We start from the raw sequence: 24,148 nt of genomic DNA on the forward strand, positions 1-24,148 counted from the left end.
TGTATAAAAAACCCCTCCAGTTTCCTTGTCCTCTGGCTGTACTGTTCTGAACAAGTGGGTGTTATCCCGTCCTACCAGCAGATGGAGGTAGAGGAAAAAAACTGGTCTTTTCTACTGAACTCACTGGTATAACCTGCTGGAGTGTTAAAGAAAAAAAATCTGCAATATTTTTCTCTACCTCTAGCAGATGGTAAGTTGTTCAGGCTGGTACTCCTGGGCCGTAGCTCATCTCCCTACTGTGCTGGCAGAGGCCACACAGCAAGGTTGAGCCTAATGATCACTTCCACGTCACCCGGCCCCCTGTCCAGACCTGGTTGAGTACGGAACAGTGCTTCACTGCCCTCGGTCGCTCTTTTTGCGTCCACTGGGCAAGGTTTGTGGCTTGACCCTGCGGGTCCCTAGCTCCTCACCCCTCATACCCTGTACACCCTGTTTGGGTATTGTTCTCCCCAGGCCCACCCTGCAGCTCCCAGGGAAGAAAAAATGAAAACAAAAAAAAATTGGCTGTTTGGTTTAGTTGTATTTCCTTGTTAGGAGAATAAAGCTATTTGAGTTTAAAAAAAGAAAAAAAGCTTGTTTACATTTAAAGAAAAAAAATGCTCCACTGATCACACCTGCAGAGAGCAGGGGAACAGTGGAGATGCCAGAGCCCTCGGCCATAATCGACCTGAGTGGGGAAGCAGGTCTGCAGATGTCTGCCACATGGCTGCATATGCCTACCAGCAGATGCTGTGCAGGGTGTAAGAGCCAGCAGCTTAGTACAGCTGCTGGCTCTGCCTGCTCCTCCTGCGATAGGCCGTTTCCAGCTTTTGGAAACGGGAGGGGGTGAGAGGACCACCAGAACTGACTGTTGCTCTCCCTGCACTGAAGGGTCCCAACATCTTTGGAAGCAGCAGCCATTTTGAGCTCACTGTCTTTTTCTTCTGCTTTTCTACTGCAGCAGGAGAGCTTGCAGCCCCCATTGGGGCTTGGAGAGATGGGGGCATATCTCTGCCACCCACCCTGGGTCTGCTTGTGAGGGGGTCCCAGGCTCTTTTTTGGCTCCAGAGCTTAACCCAAATGATTAAGCAAGCCCTGCAGAAGGAGGCCGATGTTTCTGGCTGGGGCCCCATTCCAGTGGCCAAGTGCCGCAGGGGGGACCATGGAGGGGGGGCTTCTTATGTGCTAGGTGGCTCTGTGAGGATCCCAGAGGATCAGGAGGGTTTCTTTGACCCCCAGTCCCCTTCAGACTCCCCAAGGGAGGAGAGTCATTCTATGGCAGTGCAACCAATGGGCCCCATCTCACCATTTCAGAAATTGATAATAATCTACCACAATGGAGACCAATATATAAGATGGAAAACTGCAAAATTTCAGATTTCTGTCTTCAATGGTTTTCGAGATACTAGCTTTTTCTCCGAGGACAAGCAGGCTGCTTGTTCTCACGATTGGGTGACGTCCACGGCAGCCCCAGGAATCGGAAGATCTTCCTAGCAACAAAAGTTTGCTAGCTCTCGTGCGCTCCTGCGCGCATCGTGCATGCGCAACCGTCTTCCCGCCCGCAGCGCGATCATGCTCCTCAGTCTCTCTTTTTCCGCGGTCGGAACGGCTGTGTATTGGTCATTCTCTGCCCAAAGAGAGGCCCCCGCTGTATTCTTCGCTGCGGTTTTCGCCTTTTCGGCTCTTCTTCGTGTACTCTCGTGTTTAAAAAAAAAAAAAAAAAAAAAGTAGTTTGTTGTTTTTTTCCGTTACTTTCTTAGAGTTTTTCCCCGTAAGTTTCCTTTCTTTGGCGCGAGCGGCTTTTTTCGCTGACTGTACGGGTTTTTCCTTTCTTTTGGTGCCTTATTTTTCAGCATCATCGCGTCTGACCTCGCCGGTGCGATTTTTCCGCCCATGTCATTGAAGCCTGCCTGCGGCTTCAAGAAGTGCACGCAGTGCAGCCAGACGATTTAGCTCACTGATAGGCACATTTCGTGTCTTCAGTGTCTAGGGGCTGGTCATCGCCCTAACGCCTGTACTTTGTGCCTCCAGCTCAAGAAGAGGACCCAGGTGGCGAGATTGGCTCAGTGGAACATTCTGTTCGGAGCCTCGTCTGGTCCTTCGATGTTGACGGAGCCAGCGGTACCGAGATCATCGCCGGTATCGATATCGGCATCGGAGGGTGCATTGACGTCCAGAGTGCAGGTGATGGCTGTCCAGAGATCCCACGCTGGTAGCAGTGAACCATCAAATGGGTCTCCACCTGCCTCGAGGGCTCCTGCTGTTCAGGCCCCCCGGGACCGACCTCTTTTGGACCCGGCCCCGAGGAGACGTCTGGATTCTACGTCTTCGGTACCGGGAGGTACCGCTGACGTGCTTCGAGCGAAAGCGAAGAAGCATCGTCATCGGTCACCTTCCCATCACAGTACCGAGAGCTCCGGGACACCGAAGGATTTGGTACCCGCAAAGCGTCGACGCCGGGAGGACCGCTCACCCTCCATACAGGAGGTGTCGATGCGCTCGTCTCTGGACAGCCCGGTACCGCCTCCACGCCCCAGGCAGGTTCTGACTTCGTCGCCGGTACTGGCCCCACTGCCTTGCTCGACAGCCACTCTGGACGAGTGCCTCAGAGCCATACTTCCTGAGATCCTAGAAGGGCTGCTGCGACCACCTGCTCCGGTACTGTCGGTGCCTGCGACGCCGGTTTCATTGAGAGATGCGGCAGTTGGCTCCCCGCCCGTGGTGAGGACGGCGACGCTGGTACCGCTTGCGGCATCGGTGCCCGCTTCCACCCAGGTTGACTCCCTGTCAACGTCGCTGGAGGGAGCTTCGTTGCCGGCGGCGCGGGAGTCTTCCTCTCTGCATCGCCATGGGGGACCTAGTTCCTTGGGGTCGAGACGGGCTCGGCTTCAGACTGAAGTTCGTGAACTTGTGTCCGATACCGAAGATGAGGCCTCGTGGGAGGCGGAGAAGGACCCCAGATATTTCTCTGACGAGGAGTCTTGTGGTCTTCCTTCTGATCCCACTCCTTCGCCAGAGAGAGCTTTCTCTCCCGGAGAGTCTGTCTTTCTCGTCATTTCTCCGGGAAATGTCTATGGCCATTCCCTTCCCAGTGGTTACTGAGGATGAGCCCAGGGCTGAGATGTTTGAGGTCCTGGACTATCCTTCACCACCTAAGGAGTCGTCCACTTTTCCCCTTCATAATGTCCTGAAACAGATATTGATGGCGAACTGGACGAAACCATTAAGTGTTCCCATGATTCCCCAAAAGATTGAGTCCCAGTATCGGATCCATGGGGACCCGGAGTTGATGAAGACCCAGTTGCCTCATGACTCTGGAGTTGTGGATCTGGCTGTTAAGAAAGTCAAGAGTACTAGGGATTATGCCTCGGTGCCCCCGGGGCGGGAGTCTAGGACTCTGGACTCTTTTGGGATGAAGGCCTACCATTCTGCTATGCTCGTGTCCAAGATCCAATCCTATCAGCTCTACACGAGCATCCACATGCGGAACAATGTGCGGCAGCTGACGGACTTGGTCGATAAGCTCCCGTCGGAGCAGGCCAAGCCGTTTCAGGAGGTGGTCAGGCAGCTGAAGGCGTGTCGCAAATTCCTGTCCAGAGGTGTTTACGACACTTTTGATGTTGCGTCCAGGGCCGCTGCTCAAGGTATAGTGATGCGCAGACTCTCATGGCTGCGTGCCTCTTACCTGGAGAATAGAGTCCAGCAGCAGATTGCAGATGTTCCTTGCCGGGGGGGATAACATTTTTGGTGAGCAGGTCGAATAGGTGGTAGAACAGCTCCACCAGAGGGACACCGCATTCGACAAGCTCTCCCACTGGACGCCTTCAGCATCTACCTCTTCAGGTAGACGTTTTTATGGGGGTCGGAAGAATGCTCCCTGCGCTTACAATAAGCACAGGTACAATCCTCCTTTCCGCCAGCCTACTCAGGCTAAACTCCAGCGCGCTCATTCACGTCAACAGCGTGCGCCTCAACAGGCCCCTGCAGCTCCCCAGCAAAAGCAAGGGAAGGGCTTTTGACTGGCTCCAGGCAAGCATAGCCGATATAAAAGTGTCCGTGCTGGATGATCTGCCGGTAGGAGGGAGGTTAAAGTTTTTTCACCAACGGTGGCCTCTCGTAACCGCCGACCGGTGGGTTCTCCAAATAGTCTGGCTGGGGTACTTCCTCAGTTTGATCGCAAAACTTCCGAATTGTCCCCCGGGAGCTCAGTCCTTCAGCTTCCAGCACAAGCAGGTACTTGCAGAGGAACTCTCCGCCCTTCTCAGCGCCAGTGCGGTCAAGCCCGTGCCACCGGGGCAGGAAGGGCTGGGATTCTATTCCAGGTACTTTCTTGTGGAAAAAAAAAAACAGGGGGGATGTGTCCCATCCTAGACCTAAGGGCCCTGAACAAATATCTGGTCCGAGAAAAGTTCAGGATGCTTTTTCTGGGCACCCTTCTTCCCATGATTCAGAAAAACGATTGGCTATGCTCTCTGGACTTAAAGGATGCTTATACTCACATTCCGATACTACCAGCTCACAGGCAGTATCTTTGATTCCGTCTGGGAACACGGCATTTCCAGTACTGTGTGCTACCCTTTGGTCTTGCCTCTGCGCCCAGAGTGTTCACGAAATGCCTGGCAGTAGTGGCAGCATCCCTGTGCAGACTGGGAGTGCATGTGTTCCCTTATCTCGACGATTGGCTGGTGAAGAACAACACCTCAGATGCAGGAGCTCTACAGTCCATGCAGCTGACTATTCAACTCCTGGAGCTACTGGGGTTTGTGATAAATTATCCAAAGTCCCACCTTCTCCCAGTGGAAAGACTAGAATTCATAGGAGCTTTGCTGGACTCCCAGACTGCTCATGCCTACCTCCCCGAAGCGAGGACAGACAACTTTCTGTCCCTCGTCTCCTGGGTACGAGCGTCTCAGCAGATCACAGCTCGGCAGATGTTGAGATTGCTCGGCCACATGGCCTTCACAGTTCATGTGACCCCCATGGTCCGTCTCCACAGTTCACGTGACCCCCATGGCCTGTCTCCACATGAGATCTGCTCAATGGACCCTAGCTTCCCAGTGGTATCAAGCTGCGAGGGATCTAGAAGACGTGATCCAGTTGTCCACAGTTTTTCTCAAATCCCTGCATTGGTGGACAATTCGCTCCAATTTGGGACGTCCTTTTCAAATTCCTCAGCCGCAAAAAGTGCTCTCCTGGGGTGGGGAGCTCATGTCGATGGGCTCCACACCCAAGGATGTTGGTCCCTCCAGGAGACAGGTTTTCTGATCAACTTCCTGGAGTTACGAGCGGTCTGGAACACGCTAAAGGCTTTCAGAGATCGGCTATACAACCAAATTATCCAAATTCAGACAGACAATCAGGTTGCCATGTATTACATCAACAAGCAGGGGGGCACCGGATCTCGCCCCCTGTGTCAGGAAGCCGTTGGGATGTGGCTTTGGGCTCGCCGTCATGGCATGTTTCTTCAAGCCACGTATCTGGCAGGCGTAAACAACAGTCTGGCCGACAGGTTGAGCAGGATAATGCAACCGCACGAGTAGTCTCTCAACTCGAGAGTTGTCCGCAAGATCTTCCAATCGTAGGGCATCCCCTTGGTAGATCTTTTTGCCACTCAGGTCAACCACAAAGTCCCTCAGTTCTGTTCCAGACTTCAGGCCCACGGCAGGCTAGCGTCAGATGCCTTTCTCCTTCATTGGTGGAAGGGCCTCCTGTATGTGTATCCTCCAATACCCTTGGTAGGGAAGGCTTTGCTGAAACTCAAGCAGGATCGTGGAACCATGATTCTGATCGCTCCCTTCTGGTCGTGTCAGATCTGGTTCCCTCTTCTTCTGGAGTTGTCCTCCGAAGAACCGTGGAGATTGGAGTGTTTTCCATCACTCAGAACGAGGAGGCGCTTCCGCATCCCAACCTCCAGTCTCTGGCTGTCACGGCCTGGATGTTGAGAGCGTAGACTTTGCCTCCTTGGGTCTTTCTGAGGGTGTCTCCCGAGTCTTGCTTGCTTCCAGGAAAGATTCCACGAAAAGGTGTTATGCTTTCAAATGGAAGAGGTTTGCCGTCTGGTGTGACAGCCAGGCCGTAGATCCTCGTTCTTGTCCTGCACAGACCCTGCTTGAATACCTTCTACACTTGTCCGAGTCTGGTCTCAAGACCAACTCTGTAAGAGTTCATCTTAGCGCAATTAGTGCTTTCCATCATCATGTAGAGGGTAAGCCTATCTCAGGACGGCCTTTAGTTGTTTGCTTCATGAGAGGTTTGCTTTTGTCAAAGCCCTCTGTCAAACCTCCACCAGTGTCATGGGATCTCAAAGTCGTTCTCACCCAGCTGATGAAACTCCTTTTGAGCCACTGGATTCTTGCCATCTGAAGTACTTGACCTGGAAGGTTATTTTCTTGGTGGCAGTCACTTCAGCTCGTAGAGTCAGTGAGCTTCAAGCTTTGGTAGCTCATGCCCCTTATACCAAATTTCACCATAACAGAGTAGTCCTCCGCACTCACCCTAAGTTCTTGCCAAAGGTGGTGTCGGAGTTCCATCTTAACCAGTCAATTGTCTTGCCAACATTCTTTCCCTGTCCTCATACCCGTCCTGCTGAACGTCAGTTGCACACATTGGACTTCAAGCGAGCATTGGCCTTCTATCTGGAGTGGACAAGCCCCTTCAGACAGTCCGCCCAAATGTTTGTTTCTTTTCACCCTAATAGAAGGGGAGTGGCTGTGGGGAAACGCACCATCTCAAATTGGCTAGCAGATTGTACTTCCTTCACTTATGCCCAAGCTGGGCTGACTCTTGAGGGTCATGTCACGGCTCATAGTGTTTGAGCCATGGCAGCGTCTGTGGCCCACTTGAAGTCAGCCACTATTGAAGAGATTTTCAAGGCTGCGACGTGGTTATCTGTCCACACATTCACATCTCATTACTGCCTACAGCAGGATACCCAACGTGACAGTCGGTTCGGGCAGTCGGTGCTGCAGAATCTGTTTGGGGTTTAGAATCTTACTCCACCCCCCTAGACCCATTTTTGTTCTGTTCCAGGCTGCACTCTCAGTTAGTTGGTTCTGTTTAGGTCAATCTTAGTTATGTCCTCGCCGTTGAGAGGCCCAATTGACCATTCTTTGTTGTTTTGAGTGAGCCTGGGGGCTAGGGATACCCCAATCGTGAGAACAAGTAGCCTGCTTGTCCTCGGAGAAAGCGAGGTTACTAACCTGTAGCAGGTATTCTCCAAGGACAGCAGGCTGATTGTTCTCACAAACCCGCTCACCTTCCCTTTGGAGCAGCGTCTTCCCTTGTCTTTTGCTTTCTACTGGACTGAGGAGCACGCTCATGCGGCGGGAAGACGGTCGCGCAGGAGCGCACGAGAGCTAGCAAACATTTGCTGCTAGGAAGATCTTCCGATTCCTGGGGCTGCCGTGGACGTCACCCAATCGTGAGAACAATCAGCCTGCTGTCCTCGGAGAATACCTGCTACAGGTTAGTAACCTCGCTTTTTTGAATATTATTTGTGCCTTCCCTTATGGGGTATACTTATTATCCTTTCTTTCCTCTTCAGGACTTGTTCTCTTTATTCTCCTTATTTTTTAAGACATTTTTGCCATGTTTTAATTTTTCTTTGTTTTTTCAGGCTCACAAGGCCCTCTTAGGCCTGAGCACTGGCTGGGTGCTATCCCTTGTTTTTTTGTTGATTTCCCCCCCCCCCCCCCCTCTTTTTTTTTCCATTACCATAGTGTCGTTTGATTTAGCATGGCTGTTTTCCCTTCCATGTCATCCCAGTGACTTTAAGCACTGTGGTTGATGTAATTGGACTATCTCTGGGGCTGATACCCATTCCTGGTTTATCCAGTGTTTGGGACCAGACCATAATGCTAACTGTATTCTTTGTTTGGGTATGCAAAAAGGAACACAGAAATCCAGAGAGGCTCTGAAAGAGAAAATTTTTGGAGCCAGGTCTGGATCGTCGACAGTATCAATGTCTGTGCTTACACCAGCATCTAGAACATCAGTCCCTATGGCTACTAGATCTCTATTGGGCACTGGGAGTGGTCGAGCATTGAGTCGGTCTCAGCAATAGACTCTGGCAGACCAATTAAACTTGAATTATTATGTCAGTTGTGATTCTCTAAATCATCAACTTTGTCTTCTAAGAGCTGACATATTTTGGTAAGTGTCTGATTCTCCTGAGTCAAACAGCCACTATCGGTCTCCAAGGTGTCCAGGCATTGTGCCACCAAATGAAAGTCCTGAGTAAGATTTTTTAGTCGTTCATCCATGCTTTCCAGTTTGTCCATAATTCATTTTAATTTACAATCAAGCGAGACTTTTATAATTGCAGTGATCTCTGCTGTTTTTTCAGCTGTCTGTGTGGCTCCCACTGTGGGGGAAGGAGGTCCTGCTGGATCCACTGTCATGTGTTCACTCACTCTCTGCGGTTTTGTAACCATTCAATGACTGGGCTCAACAACTGACAGTAGGCCAGCACTTCAACGCCCCAATTTGATATAAAGCACCCTGGAGCCGATACGTTTTTTGGGCCGAAAGGGCTGGGGGACTGTGCAGCCGAGAGCACTAATGTCTGCACAACACCTTAGAGTCACATGACCACCTGAAATTGTGGTTTTTCATCATACATTAGGTACAAATATCAGCAATTTCTGTTTTACACTGAAAATGTCCCCTTGAATTAATTTTTTTTTCATTGAACACATGCAACTGGAAACAATACAAAAACACTGAAAAGCTTTTTGAGCCTGTGACCAGCTCTAGAATTCTCACCAAGAAATTGTACCTTATGTAGATGTCTAGGATTGAAGAAATCAAGGAAATGGTCCTTGATCCTGTAAGGTACTTTTATATCAGATAATCACACACAAAAGCAATTATTCTGGACTTGTTTGCTCAGGGAATATGATAGTACCTAATTGGCCCTTAGTCTAGCTAGCTGTACCAATGAAAGGTGAAATATTTATTAGGTAGAAAAATAGTTATGTGGCAAATGCAAAGCAGATTTACAAAAATAGATTTATACTACCACAAAAATATATTATCGCCAAGATATATACAAAGAAATATGATCAGCCAAATAGACTATCTAAATAAGTGATCACACAACTAATCACAATACTGATATCCTAATGAGATTGTGAGAACTTACACAACTAATATGTTTTGTGTAAAATACACTTAGCAGCTAATGATTCACTGACCACCAGTCCTGAAAAACCAGTCTATCACAGATAAAACTGTGGACTAACTATTCCCTGACCATAGGTAGTATATCCTGCTTATCCTGCAGCCCATATTACAGACTTCCAATGGTAAAGAATTGGATTCTTCCTCTGAGAATCAATCTGAAGCCCCAGTGAGTCTCTCAGTCCAGGAATAAAATCCAAGGTCTGTACTCTGATACTGATAGTACAGTCGTTTGGGTAGTCCTAGTATTGTAGCTGAGCTAACCTTGTAAGTTTGTTACAAGGTATGCAGTTCACTGGTGTGTTTAGAAAATCAGTCTCTTGCTCCTCTCAGAGACATCTATCCACCAACAAGTCTTCTGGTCTTCTCCTTTCTCCTTTTCCTCTTCAGTCCAACACTGGCATCTTTCTGGGTCAGATGATGCCTATGGCCAATCACAGACAGTGTGTAATAATGTCCAGACAAATTCATGAACATGAAGAGAGGCCTTTGTTATAGCAAAGAAACTTATCAAACGGCTAGCAAACCTCCCTGACGGATCCCATACTCCTGGAGCCATCTGTGTCTGTCTCCTCCATTCTTCCCAGGAAATAACTGGGGCTAGTTTGCAGCAAACACCGTGGCCTTAGATGAAGTCATCTTGGTTTGCACAGCAGTAATTTTCTTTTTGTGTAAAGCTGGTTTCTGATGGTTATGTATTCAGGCCACAGGTTGTAGAATCCATATTAGTTATAAGAGAATGGTTCAGGCTTGTATAGACCTCAGACCAGCAAAGGTGAGATAGCAGGTAAATACTCCTACAGTCCTTTGAAATCTCACATTTTCTGTTTCAGATCCAAATAACTGGCCCTGTAGCTTTTGGATTATGAAGTATCCATCGTCATTGAAAAAAGGTGGTCAGAGATTCTCCAGGTACTGTAAGCAAACTATATATATCTATAACAGGTTATATAAAGCTTTTTAGGTTAAAAAAATGCTTTGGAGAGCTTTTCCAGAATAAACCACTGCAAATGGTACCTTTGTCATTTAAACTTAAGATATACAGTAGCAAAATTCAGTGAGATCATGGTGTATGTACTCACTCTATTCCTGTGGCTAACATGCTCATCTTCCTTGTCTTGTCATCTCATAACAGTGAGGGGGAGGAGGGGAGGTAATTTTTGACTCCTCTCTCTTTCTCTGCACATATTCACAGACTGCTAAAACCTATTGTTTCTTTCTTTATAATATCATCAAAATGTGTCCCTTTTTTTGTAAGCACACTGCTAAAACCCTCATCCACATTCTTGCCTAGTGCTTGGATAACTGCAACTTGCTTTTCACAGGTCTCCCACTAAACCATCTCTCTCCCCTTCAATCTGTTCAAATGTCTGCTGCACTCGCATAACCCCTCTCTTCAAGTCACTTCATTGGCTTCTTATCTGTTTCCTGTATACAGTTCAAACTCCTCTTGCTTTCTTACAAGTGCATTCATTCTGTGGTTACTTAGTATCTCTCTTCTCTAATCTCTCCCCACACCCCTCCCCAGGAACTCTGTTCATTTGGTAAGTCACTGTTATCTATACCCTTCTCATCCACTGGCAACTCCAGACTCCAGTCTTTTCATTTTGCTGTGCTGTATGCCTGGAATAGACTTCCTGAGTTGGTACAACATGCTACTTTTAAATGTTAACCTTCTGTTCATCTGTTCAGTACCCATGTTTGTTCTAATACATCCCACAATAAATAACTCCCTAATCCCTTACATAAATACATAACTGTTGCCATACTTGGACAGACTGAAGGTCCATCATGCCCAGTATCCTGTTTTCAACAGTGACCAATCCAGGATACCTGGCAAGATCCCAAAACAGTACAATACATTTTATGCTGCTTATCCTAGGAATAAGCAGTTGATTTTCCCAACTCCATTTTAATAATGGCTTATGGACTTTTCTTTTAGGAAGCTATCCAGACCTTTTTAAAATCTCCCTAAGCTAACTGCTTTTACCGCATTCTCTGCCAACGAACTCCAGAATTTAATTACATGTTGAGTGAAGAAATATTTTCTCCAATTCGTTTTAAATTTACTACTTTGTAGCTTCATCGCTGCCTCCTAGTCCTAGTATTTTTGGAAAGAGTAAACAAGGGATTCACATTTATCTGTTCCACTCATTATTTTATATACCTCTATTCTCCGAGGACAAGCAGGCTGCTTGTTCTCACTGATGGGTGACGTCCACGGCAGCCCTTCCAATCGGAAACTTCACTAGCAAAGGCGTTTGCTAGTCCTCGCGCGCCCATGCGCACTGCGCGCGCGGCCGTCTTCCCGCCCGAACCGGCTCGTGTTCGTCAGTCGTCTTTTGTCTGCGCTCGGGACGGTCGTGTTTTGCCGCCGTTTCGCGCCCCTCAAGTTGACCCTCGCGCATCTTCGCGATTTCGCAAAAAAAAAGAAAAGAAAGACCTCGGTCTTTGTCCCTTCCCGTGTGTCCAGTTTGTTTCCCCGACGTAAGTTTCCTTTCGCTTTCGGGGTAGGCCTTTTTTGTGGCCTCGGTACGGGTTTTTTCTCTCTCCCTTATTTTTGGTGCCCTTCGTCACCATCGCGAATTTTGATTTCGCCGGCGTGATTTTTCCGCCCATGTCATCGAAGTCTCCCAGCGGCTTCAAGAAGTGCACCCAGTGCGCCTGGGTAATCTCGCTCACTGATAGGCACGCGTCGTGTCTTCAGTGTCTGGGGGCTGGGCACTGCCCGCAGGCCTGCAGTCTTTGTGCTCTTTTACAGAAGAGGACTCAGGTAGCGAGATTGGCCCAGTGGAACGTGTTGTTCTCGGGCTCTTCGTCGACAACAGCACTGGAGGCATCGAGTGCATCGACGTCGACAGCATCAAGACCTTCGACCTTGGCATCGACTGCATCGACGGCATCGAGGTATCGACTCTCTGCATCGTCGGTAACGAGACATCGGAAAGCTGCGTCGGCGGTACCGGGCCCTCCGTTGTTGCTGATGTCGTCAGACGGTGGTGCTTCAACTGGAGTGCAGGTGAGGGCTGTCCATTCCCCTGTTGGTGGCAGTGAGCCTTCGGGTGGGTCTCCTCCTACCCTAAGGGCTCCTGCGGTACAGCCCCCCCCCCCCCCCCCCCGAGACCGACCTTCTTCGGCCTCGGCCCCGAGGAAGAGACGGCTGGATTCTACGTCCTCCTCGTCGGTACCGGGAAGCTCCGGTGACATGCTTCGTTTGAAAAAATCAAAGAAGCATCGACACCGGTCACCTTCCCGCATCGGTACCGCGAGCTCTGGGTCGCCGAGGGAGTCGGCACCCAGTAGGCATCGGCACCGGGAGGACCGCTCACCCTCTGTTCAGGAGGTGTCGATGCGCTCCACCTTGGACAGCCCGGAACAGCCTCCATGCCCGGAACAGACTCTGACCTCGACGCCTGCATCGGCTTCCATGTCTTTCTCCACAGCCGCTCTGCACGAGAGTCTCCGGGCCGTTCTCCCGGAGATCCTGGGAAAGCTGTTGCGCCCTTCCCCTCCGGTACCGGGGGTGCTTGCGCCACCGGTACCGTCGAGTGAGGCGCCGGCTGGCCCCTTGCCCGGGGGTGAGGTCTCCGACATCGGTGCCGCTTGCGGTACCGACTGCGGCCGCCTCCCAGGAAGGCTCCCCGACGACATCGGCGGAGGGAGCTTCGCCGGTGCTGGCGAGGGAGTCTACCTCTCGACGCTCCCACCGTGGCCGTGTTTCCACGGAGTCGAGTCGGGCACGGCGTCAGACACAGGTTCATGAACTTGTGTCTGATACCGATGGTGAGGCCTCGTGGGAGGAGGAGGAGGACATCAGATATTTCTCTGACGAGGAGTCTGATGGCCTTCCTTCTGATCCCACTCCCTCCCCTGAAAGGCAGCTTTCTCCTCCCGAGAGTCTGTCTTTTGCGGCCTTTGTCCGGGAGATGTCTACGGCCATCCCCTTCCCGGTGGTCATGGAGGATGAGCCCAGAGCTGAAATGTTTGAGCTCTTGGACTATCCTTCTCCACCTAAGGAAGCGTCCACAGTACCCATGCATCATGTCCTAAAAAAGACATTGCTGGCGAACTGGACCAAGCCTTTAACTAATCCCCACATTCCCAAGAAGATCGAGTCCCAGTACCGGATCCATGGGGACCCAGAGCTGATGCGCACTCAGTTGCCTCATGACTCTGGTGTGGTGGATCTGGCCCTAAAGAAGGCTAAGAATTCTAGGGAGCATGCTTCGGCGCCCCCAGGCAAGGACTCTAGAACCTTAGACTCCTTTGGGAGGAAGGCCTACCATTCTTCTATGCTCGTGGCCAAGATTCAGTCCTACCAGCTCTACACGAGCATCCATATGCAGAACAATGTGCGGCAGTTGGCGGGCTTGGTGGACAAGCTCCCTCCTGAGCAAGCCAAGCCATTTCAGGAGGTGGTCAGGCAGCTGAAGGCGTGCAGAAAATTCCTGGCCAGAGGGGTATATGATACCTTTGATGTTGCGTCCAGGGCCGCTGCTCTCAAGGTGTGGTGATGCGCAGACTCTCATGGCTGCGTGCCTCCGACCTGGAGAATAGGATCCAGCAGCGGATTGCGGACTCCCCTTGCCGAGCGGACAACATTTTTGGAGAGAAAGTCGAACAGGTGGTAGAGCAGCTCCACCAGCGGGATACCGCTTTCGACAAGTTCTCCTGCCGGCAGCCTTCAGCATCTACCTCCTCAGGTAGACGTTTTTATGGGGGAAGGAAGACTGTTCCCTACTCTTCTGGTAAGCGTAGGTACAATCCTCCTTCTCGACAGCCTGCGGCCCAGGCTAAGCCCCAGCGCGCTCGCTCTCGTCAGCAGCGTGCGCCTCAGCAAGGGCCCACGGCTCCCCAGCAAAAGCAGGGGGCGAGCTTTTGACTGGCTCCAGCAGAGCTTAGCCGACATCAACGTATCAGTGCTGGGCGATCTGCCGGTCGGGGGGAGGTTGAAAGCTTTTCACCAAAGGTGGCCTCTTGTAACCTCTGACCGTTGGGTTCTTCAAATAGTCCAGCAAGGATACACCCTCAATTTGGCCTCGAAACCTCCAAATTGCCCACCGGGAGCTCAATCCTACAGCTTCCAGCACAAGCAGGTACTTGCAGAGGAACTCTCCGCCCTTCTCAGCGCCAATGCGGTCGAGCCCGTGCCATCCGGGCAAGAAGGGCTGGGATTCTATTCCAGGTACTTCCTTGTGGAAAAGAAAACAGGGGGGATGCGTCCCATCCTAGACCTAAGGGCCCTGAACAAATATCTGGTCAAGGAAAAGTTCAGGATGCTTTCCACTACTACTACTACTACTACTTAACATTTCTAGAGCGCTACTAGGGTTACGCAGCGCTGTACAAATTAACAATTAAGGACAGTCCCTGCTCGGAAGAGCTTACAATCTAAAGGACGAAATGTCAATTTGGGGTAGTTAAGATTTCCTGAGAAGAGGTGTAGTGATTAGGTGCCGAAGGCGACATTGAAGAGGTGGGCTTTGAGCATTGATTTGAAGATGGGTAGGGAGGGGGCACGGCATATGGGCTCAGGGAGTTTGTTCCAGGCATGGGGTGAGGCGAGACAGAAGGGGCGGAGCCTGGAGTTGGAGGTGGTGGAGAAGGGTACTGAAAGGAGGGATTTGTCATGAGAGCGGAGGTTACGGGTAGGGACGTAAGGGGAGATGAGGGTAGAGAGGTAAGGAGGGGCCGCAGATCGAGTGCATTTGTAGGTGAGTAAGAGAAGCTTGAACTGTATGCGGTATCTGATTGGGAGCCAATGGAGTGACTTGAGGAGAGGGGTGATATATCGGTTAAGGCGGAAGATAAGACGTGCGGCAGAGTTCTGGATGGACTGAAGGAGGGATAGATGGCTACGTGGGAGGCCGGTCAGGAGTAGGTTGCAGTAGTCAAGGCGAGAGGTAATGAGAGAGTGGATGGGCACCCTTCTTCCCATGATTCAGGAAAACGATTGGCTATGCTCTCTGGACTTGAAGGACGCCTACATGCACATCCCGATACTGCCAGCTCACAGGCAGTATCTGCGATTTCAGCTGGGCACACCTCACTTCCAGTACTGTGTGCTACCCTTTGGGCTCGCCTCTGCGCCCAGAGTGTTCACGAAGTGCCTGGCTGTAGTAGCAGCGGCGCTTCACAGGCTGGGAGTGCACGTGTTCCCCTATCTCGACGATTGGCTGGTGAAGAACACATCCGATGCAGGAGCTCTACAGTCCATGCAGATGACTATTCGCCTCCTGGAGCTACTGGGGTTTGTGATAAATTATCCAAAGTCCCACCTTCTCCCAGTGCAAAGACTCGAATTCATAGGAGCTCTGCTGGATTCTCGGACGGCTCATGCCTATCTCCCAGAGACGAGAGCCAACAACTTGTTGTCCCTCGTCTTTTGGGTGCGAGCATCCCAGCAGATCACAGCTCGGCAGATGTTGAGATTGCTGGGCCACATGGCCTCCACAGTTCATGTGACTCCCATGGCCCGCCTTCCCATGCGATCTGCTCAATGGACCCTAGCTTCCCAGTGGTTTCAAGCTGCTGGGGATCTAGAAGACGTGATCCACCTGTCCACGAGTTTTCTCAAATCCCTGTATTGGTGGACGATTTGGTCCAATTTGAGTCTGGGATGCCCTTTCCAAATTCCTCAGCCACAAAAAGTGCTGACTACGGATGCATCTCTCCTGGGGTGGGGAGCTCATGTCGATGGGCTTCACACCCAGGGAAGCTGGTCCCTCCAGGAACGCGATCTGCAGATCAATCTGGAGTTACGAGCGGTCTGGAACGCTCTGAAGGCTTTCAGAGATCGGCTGTCCCATCAAATTATCCAAATTCAGACAGACAACCAGGTTGCCATGTATTACATCAACAAGCAGGGGGGCACTGGATCTCACCCCCTGTGTCAGGAAGCCGTCAGCATGTGGCTCTGGGCTCGCCGTTACGGCATGGTGCTCCAAGCCACATATCTGGCAGGCGTAAACAACAGTCTGGCCGACAGGTTGAGCAGGATTATGCAACCTCACGAGTGGTCGCTCAACTCCAGAGTAGTGCGCCAGATCTTCCAGGTGTGGGGCACCCCCTTGGTAGATCTCTTTGCATCTCGAGCCAACCACAAGGTCCCTCAGTTCTGTTCCAGACCAGGCCCACAGCAGACTGGCATCGGATGCCTTCCTACTGGATTGGGGGGAAGGCCTGCTGTATGCTTATCCTCCCATACCTCTGGTGGGGAAGACTTTGTTGAAACTCAAGCAAGACCGAGGCACCATGATTCTGATTGCTCCGTTTTGGCCGCGTCAGATCTGGTTCCCTCTTCTTCCGGAGTTGTCCTCCGAAGAACCGTGGAGATTGGAGTGTTTTCCGACCCTCATCACACAGGACGAAGGGGCGCTTCTGCATCCCAACCTCCAGTCTCTGGCTCTCACGGCCTGGATGTTGAGAGCGTAGACTTTGCCTCTTTGGGTCTGTCAGAGGGGGTCTCCCGTATCTTGCTTGCTTCCAGGAAAGATTCCACTGAGAGGAGTTACTTCTTTTTATGGAGGAGGTTTGCCGTCTGGTGTGACAGCAAGGCCTTAGATCCTCGCTCTTGTCCTACACAGACCATGCTTGACTACCTTCTGCACTTGTCTGAGTCTGGTCTCAAGACCAACTCTGTAAGGGTTCACCTTAGCGCAATCAGTGCATACCATTACCGTGTGGAAGGTAAGCCGATCTCAGGACAGCCTTTAGTTGTTCGCTTCATGAGAGGTTTGCTTTTGTCAAAGCCCCCCGTCAAACCTCCTACGGTGTCATGGGATCTCAATGTCGTTCTCACCCAGCTGATGAAACCTCCTTTTGAGCCACTGAACTCCTGCCATCTGAAGTACTTGACCTGGAAGGTCATTTTCTTGGTGGCAGTTACTTCAGCTCGTAGAGTCAGTGAGCTTCAGGCCCTGGTAGCCCAGGCCCCTTACACCAAATTTCATCATAACAGAGTAGTCCTCCGCACTCACCCTAAGTTCTTGCCGAAGGTAGTGTCGGAGTTCCATCTGAACCAGTCAATTGTCTTGCCAACATTTTTTCCCCGTCCTCATTCCTGCCCTGCTGAACGTCAGCTGCACACATTGGACTGCAAAAGAGCATTGGCCTTCTATCTGGAGCGGACACAGCCCAACAGACAGTCCGCCCAATTGTTTTGTTTCTTTTGATCCTAACAGGAGGGGAGTGGCTGTGGGGAAACCCACCATATCCAATTGGCTAGCAGATTGCATTTCCTTCACTTACGCCCAGGCTGGGCTGGCTCTTGAGGGTCATGTCACGGCTCACAATGTCAGAGCCATGGCTGCGTCAGTGGCCCACTTGATGTCAGCCACTATTGAAGAGATCTGCAAAGCTGCGACGTGGTCAATCTTTCCACACATTCACATCGCATTACTGCCTGCAGCAGGATACCCGACGCGACAGTCGGTTCGGGCAGTCAGTGCTTCAGAATCTGTTCGGGGTTTAGAATCCAACTCCACCCCCCTAGGCCCATGTTTTATTCTGTTCCAGGCTACACTCTCTGTTAGTTGGATAAGTTGTTAGGTCAATCTCAGTTATGTTCTCTCCGTTGCGAGGCCCAATTGACCATGTTTGTTGTTTTGAGTGAGCCTGGGGGCTAGGGATACCCCATCAGTGAGAACAAGGTGCCTGCTTGTCCTCGGAGAAAGCGAATGCTACATACCTGTAGCAGGTATTCTCTGAGGACAGCAGGCTGATTGTTCTCACATACCTGCCCGCCTCCCCTTTGGAGTTGTGTCTTCCCTTGTATTTGTCTTGCTACATACGGGACTGACGAACACGAGCCGGTTCGGGCGGGAAGACAGCTGCGCATGCGCGGTGCGCATGGGCGCGCAGGACTACCAAAGGCCTTTGCTAGTGAAGTTTCCGATTGGAGGGGCTGCCGTGGACGTCACCCATCAGTGAGAACAATCAGCCTGCTGTCCTCGGAGAATACCTTCTACAGGTATGTAGCATTCGCTTTATATCTCCCCTCACCATGGAGTAATACAAAGGCATTATAAGATCCTCGTTTTTATTTTCCATTCCTTTCCTAATACCTAACATTCTATTTGCTTTCTTAACTGCCACCCCACAATGAGCAGAGGGTTTCAAAGTATCGTCAACGATGACTCCTAGATCCTTTTCCTGGGCAGGGACTCCTATCGTGGAACCTTGCATCACGTAGCTATAGTTTGAGTTCCTCTTTTCCCACATGCATCAGTTGCACTTGCTCACATTAAACATCATCTGCCATTTGGATGCCCAGTCTCCGGGTCTTGTAATGTCGTCTTGAAATTTTTTACAATCCTCTTGCGATTTAACAACTTTGAATAACTTTGTGTCGGCAAATTTAATTACCTCACTAGTTACTGTCATATATCTTTCAATTCGTTTTTTATTCAACAAATACAGTGAACATTGTACATGTTCCAGTTTCTTAACTCAAGTCACCTGTTACCTCTGTCAATTACATGTACATCAAATATAGTATCACAGGTACAAGCTTTTTTGATTATGAAACATCCTACTCTATCTTCCCATCCCTCCCAGGGTCGCTCTCACTCCAAACTTTACTTCCTAGTTCCTATGTTCATATGTTTAACAGATAACGCCTCGCTGCTGGCGTTAATGTGTTCCACAGTGGGCTCCAGCGCTGCGTAAATGCTTTTTTGTACCCTTGTGGTTGTCTGTTCATTTCCAATCTTTCAAACCGCATGAGCTCTATCATACCTCCCCGCCAGTGCTGTACTGAGGGTCTCTTCGGAGCTAACCAGTTCTTTAAAATAGCTTTTTTCCCAAAGATTGTGGCTCGTAAAGCAAATTGCCGCATTCCTTTTGGGGTAGGGCGTGGTAGCTTCAGATTGCCAAACAGTATTCCAGGTTGTGGTCGCCACGTCACTTTCCAGATTTTAGAAATTTCCTGCAGTAATAGTCTCCAAAAGTTCCAGATGTGGGGGCATGTCCAAGACATGTGCCTGAGCTCTGCTCCCTCCAACCCACACTTGGGGCAGGCACCATCTGGGGAGAGACCCATATGAAAAGCGCGCCATGGTGGTACATGTGGTCTCAGCACTACTTTATACTGCAGTTCCCAGTGTCCCACAATTGCCGTATACTGTCTCATCCCCAGAACATGTTCCTTGATCGTTTCCTGCTTTATTATAATTCCCAAGTCCTCACTCCAGGCTGTTGCCAGATGTACATAATCCAGTTCTGAAAAATTGTCCTTAATATATCGATGATGGTATGCTAGTGGGACTTTCTGTTGCTCCCGGAAAGAGTTTGCCTCTGCTAGTTCTTCCTGCACGTCCTCTGCCAGGGACTCCCACGTCAGGCTTTTAACATAATGTTGTAGTTGGGCATAGTGGAACTGGTCCGCTGATTTCAAATTGTATTCACGCCTCAGCTCCTTAAATGTTTTTATGTGACCTTCCTCCGTGATCACATGTAGTAGTAAGTAAATAATGCCTTGCGTCTTCCAATCTTGGAAAGTCTTGTGTAACATCCCGGGAGCAAACTCCGGGTTACCCTGTATTGGTAAATATGGTGTTACTGTAGATTTAAAGTGATAAATACGACAAATCCATTTCCATACCGCTTGGGCTGAACTATAAATTCCAGTGTCTTTCAGTTCCTGTGCGATTTCAGCCCTCGGTGTTTGCACCACACAGCCAAGATGTAAGCCCTGCGCCATTTGGCTTTCCATTGCTGTAGCTGAAAAATCTGAAGTCCCTCTATACCAATCGTTAATGTGGCGCATACCACTAGCCACTGTTATATGTCGAATGTTAAGGAGGCCCATGCCTCCGTACTCTTTCGGTGTCTGTAGTACTGCTAACGGTATCCTGGCCCGTTTTCCATTCCACAGAAATCTCTGTAGAGCTTTATTTATCTTTGTTTCGTCTTTACGAGTCAGATACAGTGGCAGCACCTGAAATAAATATACCCATTTTGGCACAATCATCATGTTAATCACAGCGATTCTACCTAGGAGTGAGAGCGGGTACCCTTGCCACATCTGTAGTTTTGCCTGTGTTATTCCCAGTAAGGTGGCTACATTTCTCGTGTATATTTTTGTAAGATCATTTGTAATCATTACCCCTAGATATTTAAATTCCTCCTTTTCCCAACTTATGTTTAGGCTACCTTTCCACCTTTCCTTATCTTCCTGTAATACTGATAATCCTGTGGATTTATGGAGATTTAGAGTAAATCCCGAGTGGTCCCCATATCTTGTAATAGCTCTCAACAGCACTGGTACTGATTGATCCGGGTCCTGAAGTATCACTAGGAGGTCATCGGCAAAAGCCAGTGTCTTTACTATATGATCTCCCATAGTCACTCCCCTTATCTGATCTTCGCACTGTAATCCCCTCAGTAGGGGTTCCAGGGACAGGATGAACAATAGGGGTGAAAGAGGGCAGCCCTGACGCGTGCCTCTGTGGATAGTGAATTCTGTGCTGCGGGTCCCATTAACTATTACCGACGCCCTCACCCCTTTGTGCAAGGCCCTAATGGCTTCCTGAAACCAACCACACATTCCCATATGGTCAACACCCCAAACATGAATTACCAATCAACTTTGTCAAAAGCCTTTTCAGCATCAAGACTTAGAATCAATGCTGGAGTGTTCGATATGTTGCACTGCGCCATTGCCAGTAGTAACTTCCTAGTGTTAACCCCCGCTTGCCTTTGGCGGACAAAGCCTACCTGCTCCTCACCTATTATTCTAGGCAACACTGGGGCCAACCGATTCGCCAGCACTTTGGCGAAGATTTTTTGGTCCACGTTTATTAGGGAGATGGGCCTATAAGAGTCTGCACGGTCACCCGGTTTCCCAGGCTTTTGGATCAAGGATATCAAAGCCAAGTTCTCTCCCTGCGGCAATTCACCCTGGCTGACAATCTGATTATAATAGTCCTGCAGTGCCCCAACCACCGGTTCCGGGAGGAGCCTGTAAAACTCCCCAGAAAATCCATCCGGTCCCGGGGCCGAGTGCAGTGGAAGACTTTTAATTACCTCTTGAATTTCTCTCCCTTGGATGGGTCCATTTAATAATTCTAGCTCATTAGGAAGCAGTTTAGGTAACTGTAGGGCATTCAAGTATTCCTTAAGCTCTTTGGTGGTTGGTGTTGAGTGTTTTCTATATAGGGTGGAGAAGTGTTGTACTATGATTTTTTCAATTCCCTCACAACTGGTTTCTATCTTCCCTTGAACTCCCTGCATAGTTGTTATAACTCTGTTAGATTCCCATGTGCGCATTAGCCTGCCTAACATGGGGCCTGTTCTATTCCCATACTTTTGCAGTTTATACTTTTGGTATAATCTAGACCTAGTTATTTTTTCATGTATATGGGAGTTTACTGCTATTTGAATGGCCCTCATGTGCTCTCTGGTGGCTGCCGTTTGCAGGCGAATATGGGCTCTTTTAGCCTTTGCGATTCTAAGTTTAAGAGCGCTTTAGCATTCTTCTTATGCTGTTTCTGAACAAAAGCTATGACTTCACCCCTCATCACCGCCTTGGCCGCCATCCAGAACAATTCTGGGTTCTCTTTATGTTCCACATTAAAGTTGGCATATTCTTCCCATTTATGAATTAGGTGTTCCTGGAACTCCTTATTTGTAAACATGTACCCCAGGAAACGCCATCCCGTTCCTTTTTGAAAATGCAGTGGTGCCTCTACTTCTACCCAGACCATTGAATGGTCTGATACCTCTTCAGGACCAATCTCGGATTGTGTGACCCCTGGAAATAGGCTTACCACCATTAGTATATAATCAATTCTCGAATGTGTGCCATGGGCTCTAGACTGATGTGTAAAATCTTTCTCATCTGGGTGCATTGCTCGCCAAACGTCCACTACTCCCAGGGTCCGCATAAATGTACTTAAAGCCCTTGCCCGTGGCACCCCTTGCTTTGCCTCCTTTGGGTGAGTACAATCTCGCTCCGGCTCTGCTACTAAATTAAAGTCTCCTATGAGTATAAGGTTCTTGTTGGGCACCGCAGAACAAAGATTAATTATCTTCTGGTAAAATTTTGAATCATATATATTTGGCCCATATAATCCCAATATCGTGTATTCTTGATTGTACAGCCATAGGCGAATGCAGATATAACGGCCCTGTGGATCCCTGGCTAGAACTTCTGCCTTAGCTGCCAAACCTTTCCTTATTAGCAATGCAACTCCCCTCTTTCTACCCTCTGCAGAAGCAGAGTAAACCTCGCCCACCCATGTTCGTTTTAATTTTGCATGTTCTTGCTCATTTAATCGGGTTTCCTGTAAACATGCGATGTCCGCCGCATGGCATTTTAGAGCTGCAAGGATTTTGGCCCTTTTTACTGGTGAAGTGATCCCACCTACATTCCATGTGACTAATCTTGTTTTTTTTACCCTGCATCCTTGTATACTAATTTGTACAGCTGCAGATATTGTTGTTGCTCCTGGCCTCGGAAGCCCAGCCTCCCTCCAAGGCCTCTCCACAGTGGTGACCATATATAAACTAGCCAGCTTGTTCTTACCTTCAACCATAGTTCCTGAAGTGTTTTGACCCCAGCCCCCTCCCCTTCACCCTCTCCTCCATAGGCCCTCCCTAAGTTAACCCCCCTCCTCCTACTCCCCATTCTCTCCCAAAAACTCTTCACCCGTGAAGAGCTCTGCCTGGATCTCGTTGTGCTGCCCCAGCCCTCCCCCCAAACCAGCCTCTATGCCAACCTGCGTGCCTTATTGTCCTGGCCAAACCATGAACACAAGTAATAATGTGATCAAAATTACAAAACTTCTTGCAACAACAGCGTCAATTTATATACACATTACTGAATAATTATTCCCCCTCCAGTGGGTCCTTTTTATACTTCACCATGTGTTGGATCTTCCTCTGCCTTGTCTTAGCTCAGGTCAACTCCTCTCAGTCCTTAGTGTCCATTCTAAGATGTTCTTCCAAAAACTTGGACGCCGCCACCGGGGTAGCAAGTGTAGTCCACGCTCCGTTGTGGTGGATTTTAAGCAGTGCAGGGTATACTAGCATAAAGCGAATCCCAGCTTCCGATAACTGCTTACATGCTGGCCCAAAAGCTTTCCGCCGCGCCTGCAGAGATGCTGAGTAATCTTGGAATATTTTAACTGGCGTCTCATCATATTTTAAGGACTGCCATTTCCGTCTCGCTCCATTTAGGATCTCCATCTTGTGTATATAGTTATGTACTTTAATTATCACTACTCTGGGCCTTTCACCTGCGCGCACCCGTCTGCCTATTTGATGTGCTCTCTCCAGGCACAGCTTTCCTGAGCTGCCTGTTAGTGCGAATTCGGATTGGAGCCATTTCTCCAACAGTGAGCCCAGCAAAGAGTCCGGTACTGTCTCTGGTATGCCCACTATTCTCAGATTAGAGCGTCTTGATCTGTTTTCAAGATCATCGATCTGTTGGGCCTGGTCTGCCACTGTTTTTTGTAGCTGTGCCATGGTCTCTGTACGGCCTTTTTCGTCATCTTCTATTGTGGACACCCGTTTCTCAAGCTCCTCCGTCTTATGGTTCGTTTCCGCCAGGCTTTGTTCGAAGGTAGCGATTTGTCCAGCTAGCAGCGCAAATTGTGGGGCCAGTGCTGTTTTGACCGCCTCCATAAGCTGCTGTATTTGGGGCTCCGTAAGAAGCTTTGTTGCGGGTTCCGAGCTCGCCACCATTTTGTTATCCTGCCCGCTCCGGTGCTTTTCAGGTTCTTTCTTTGGAGCTTTTCCGGGCATAGCCTCCGCACTTCTTGCCATATATTTATCCATATACTGGTGCCTGGATATCGTTTTCCTCTGTTCAGCCGACGTTTTATTGTTAAAATTCGGGCCGTTTCGGGGAGAAGGCAGGGAGAGCAGCGGACTTGCGACCGCTTGCTTCAGCACATCTCGCGAGATCTACTCGTGACTGTCATATATAAATATGTTAAAAAGCAGCGGTCCAAACACAGATCCTGCGGAACCCCACTATCTACCC

General features: G+C 49.6%; 1 protein-coding gene across 2 annotated transcripts in view; it reads left to right on the forward strand.

Moving 5' to 3' along the window:
* Positions 1 to 24,148, forward strand: part of LOC115474289 — a 135,886-nt gene that overhangs the window by 49,204 nt on the left and 62,534 nt on the right. For both annotated transcript variants that reach the window (XM_030209694.1, XM_030209695.1), the window contains exon 3: positions 9,993 to 10,071. In XM_030209694.1, coding sequence (XP_030065554.1) covers positions 9,993 to 10,071 — 79 coding nt within the window. The remainder of the gene's footprint in view (positions 1 to 9,992; positions 10,072 to 24,148) is intronic.

This window comes from Microcaecilia unicolor, chromosome 7 (assembly GCF_901765095.1).
Source record: "Microcaecilia unicolor chromosome 7, aMicUni1.1, whole genome shotgun sequence".
Lineage (NCBI taxonomy): Eukaryota > Metazoa > Chordata > Amphibia > Gymnophiona > Siphonopidae > Microcaecilia > Microcaecilia unicolor.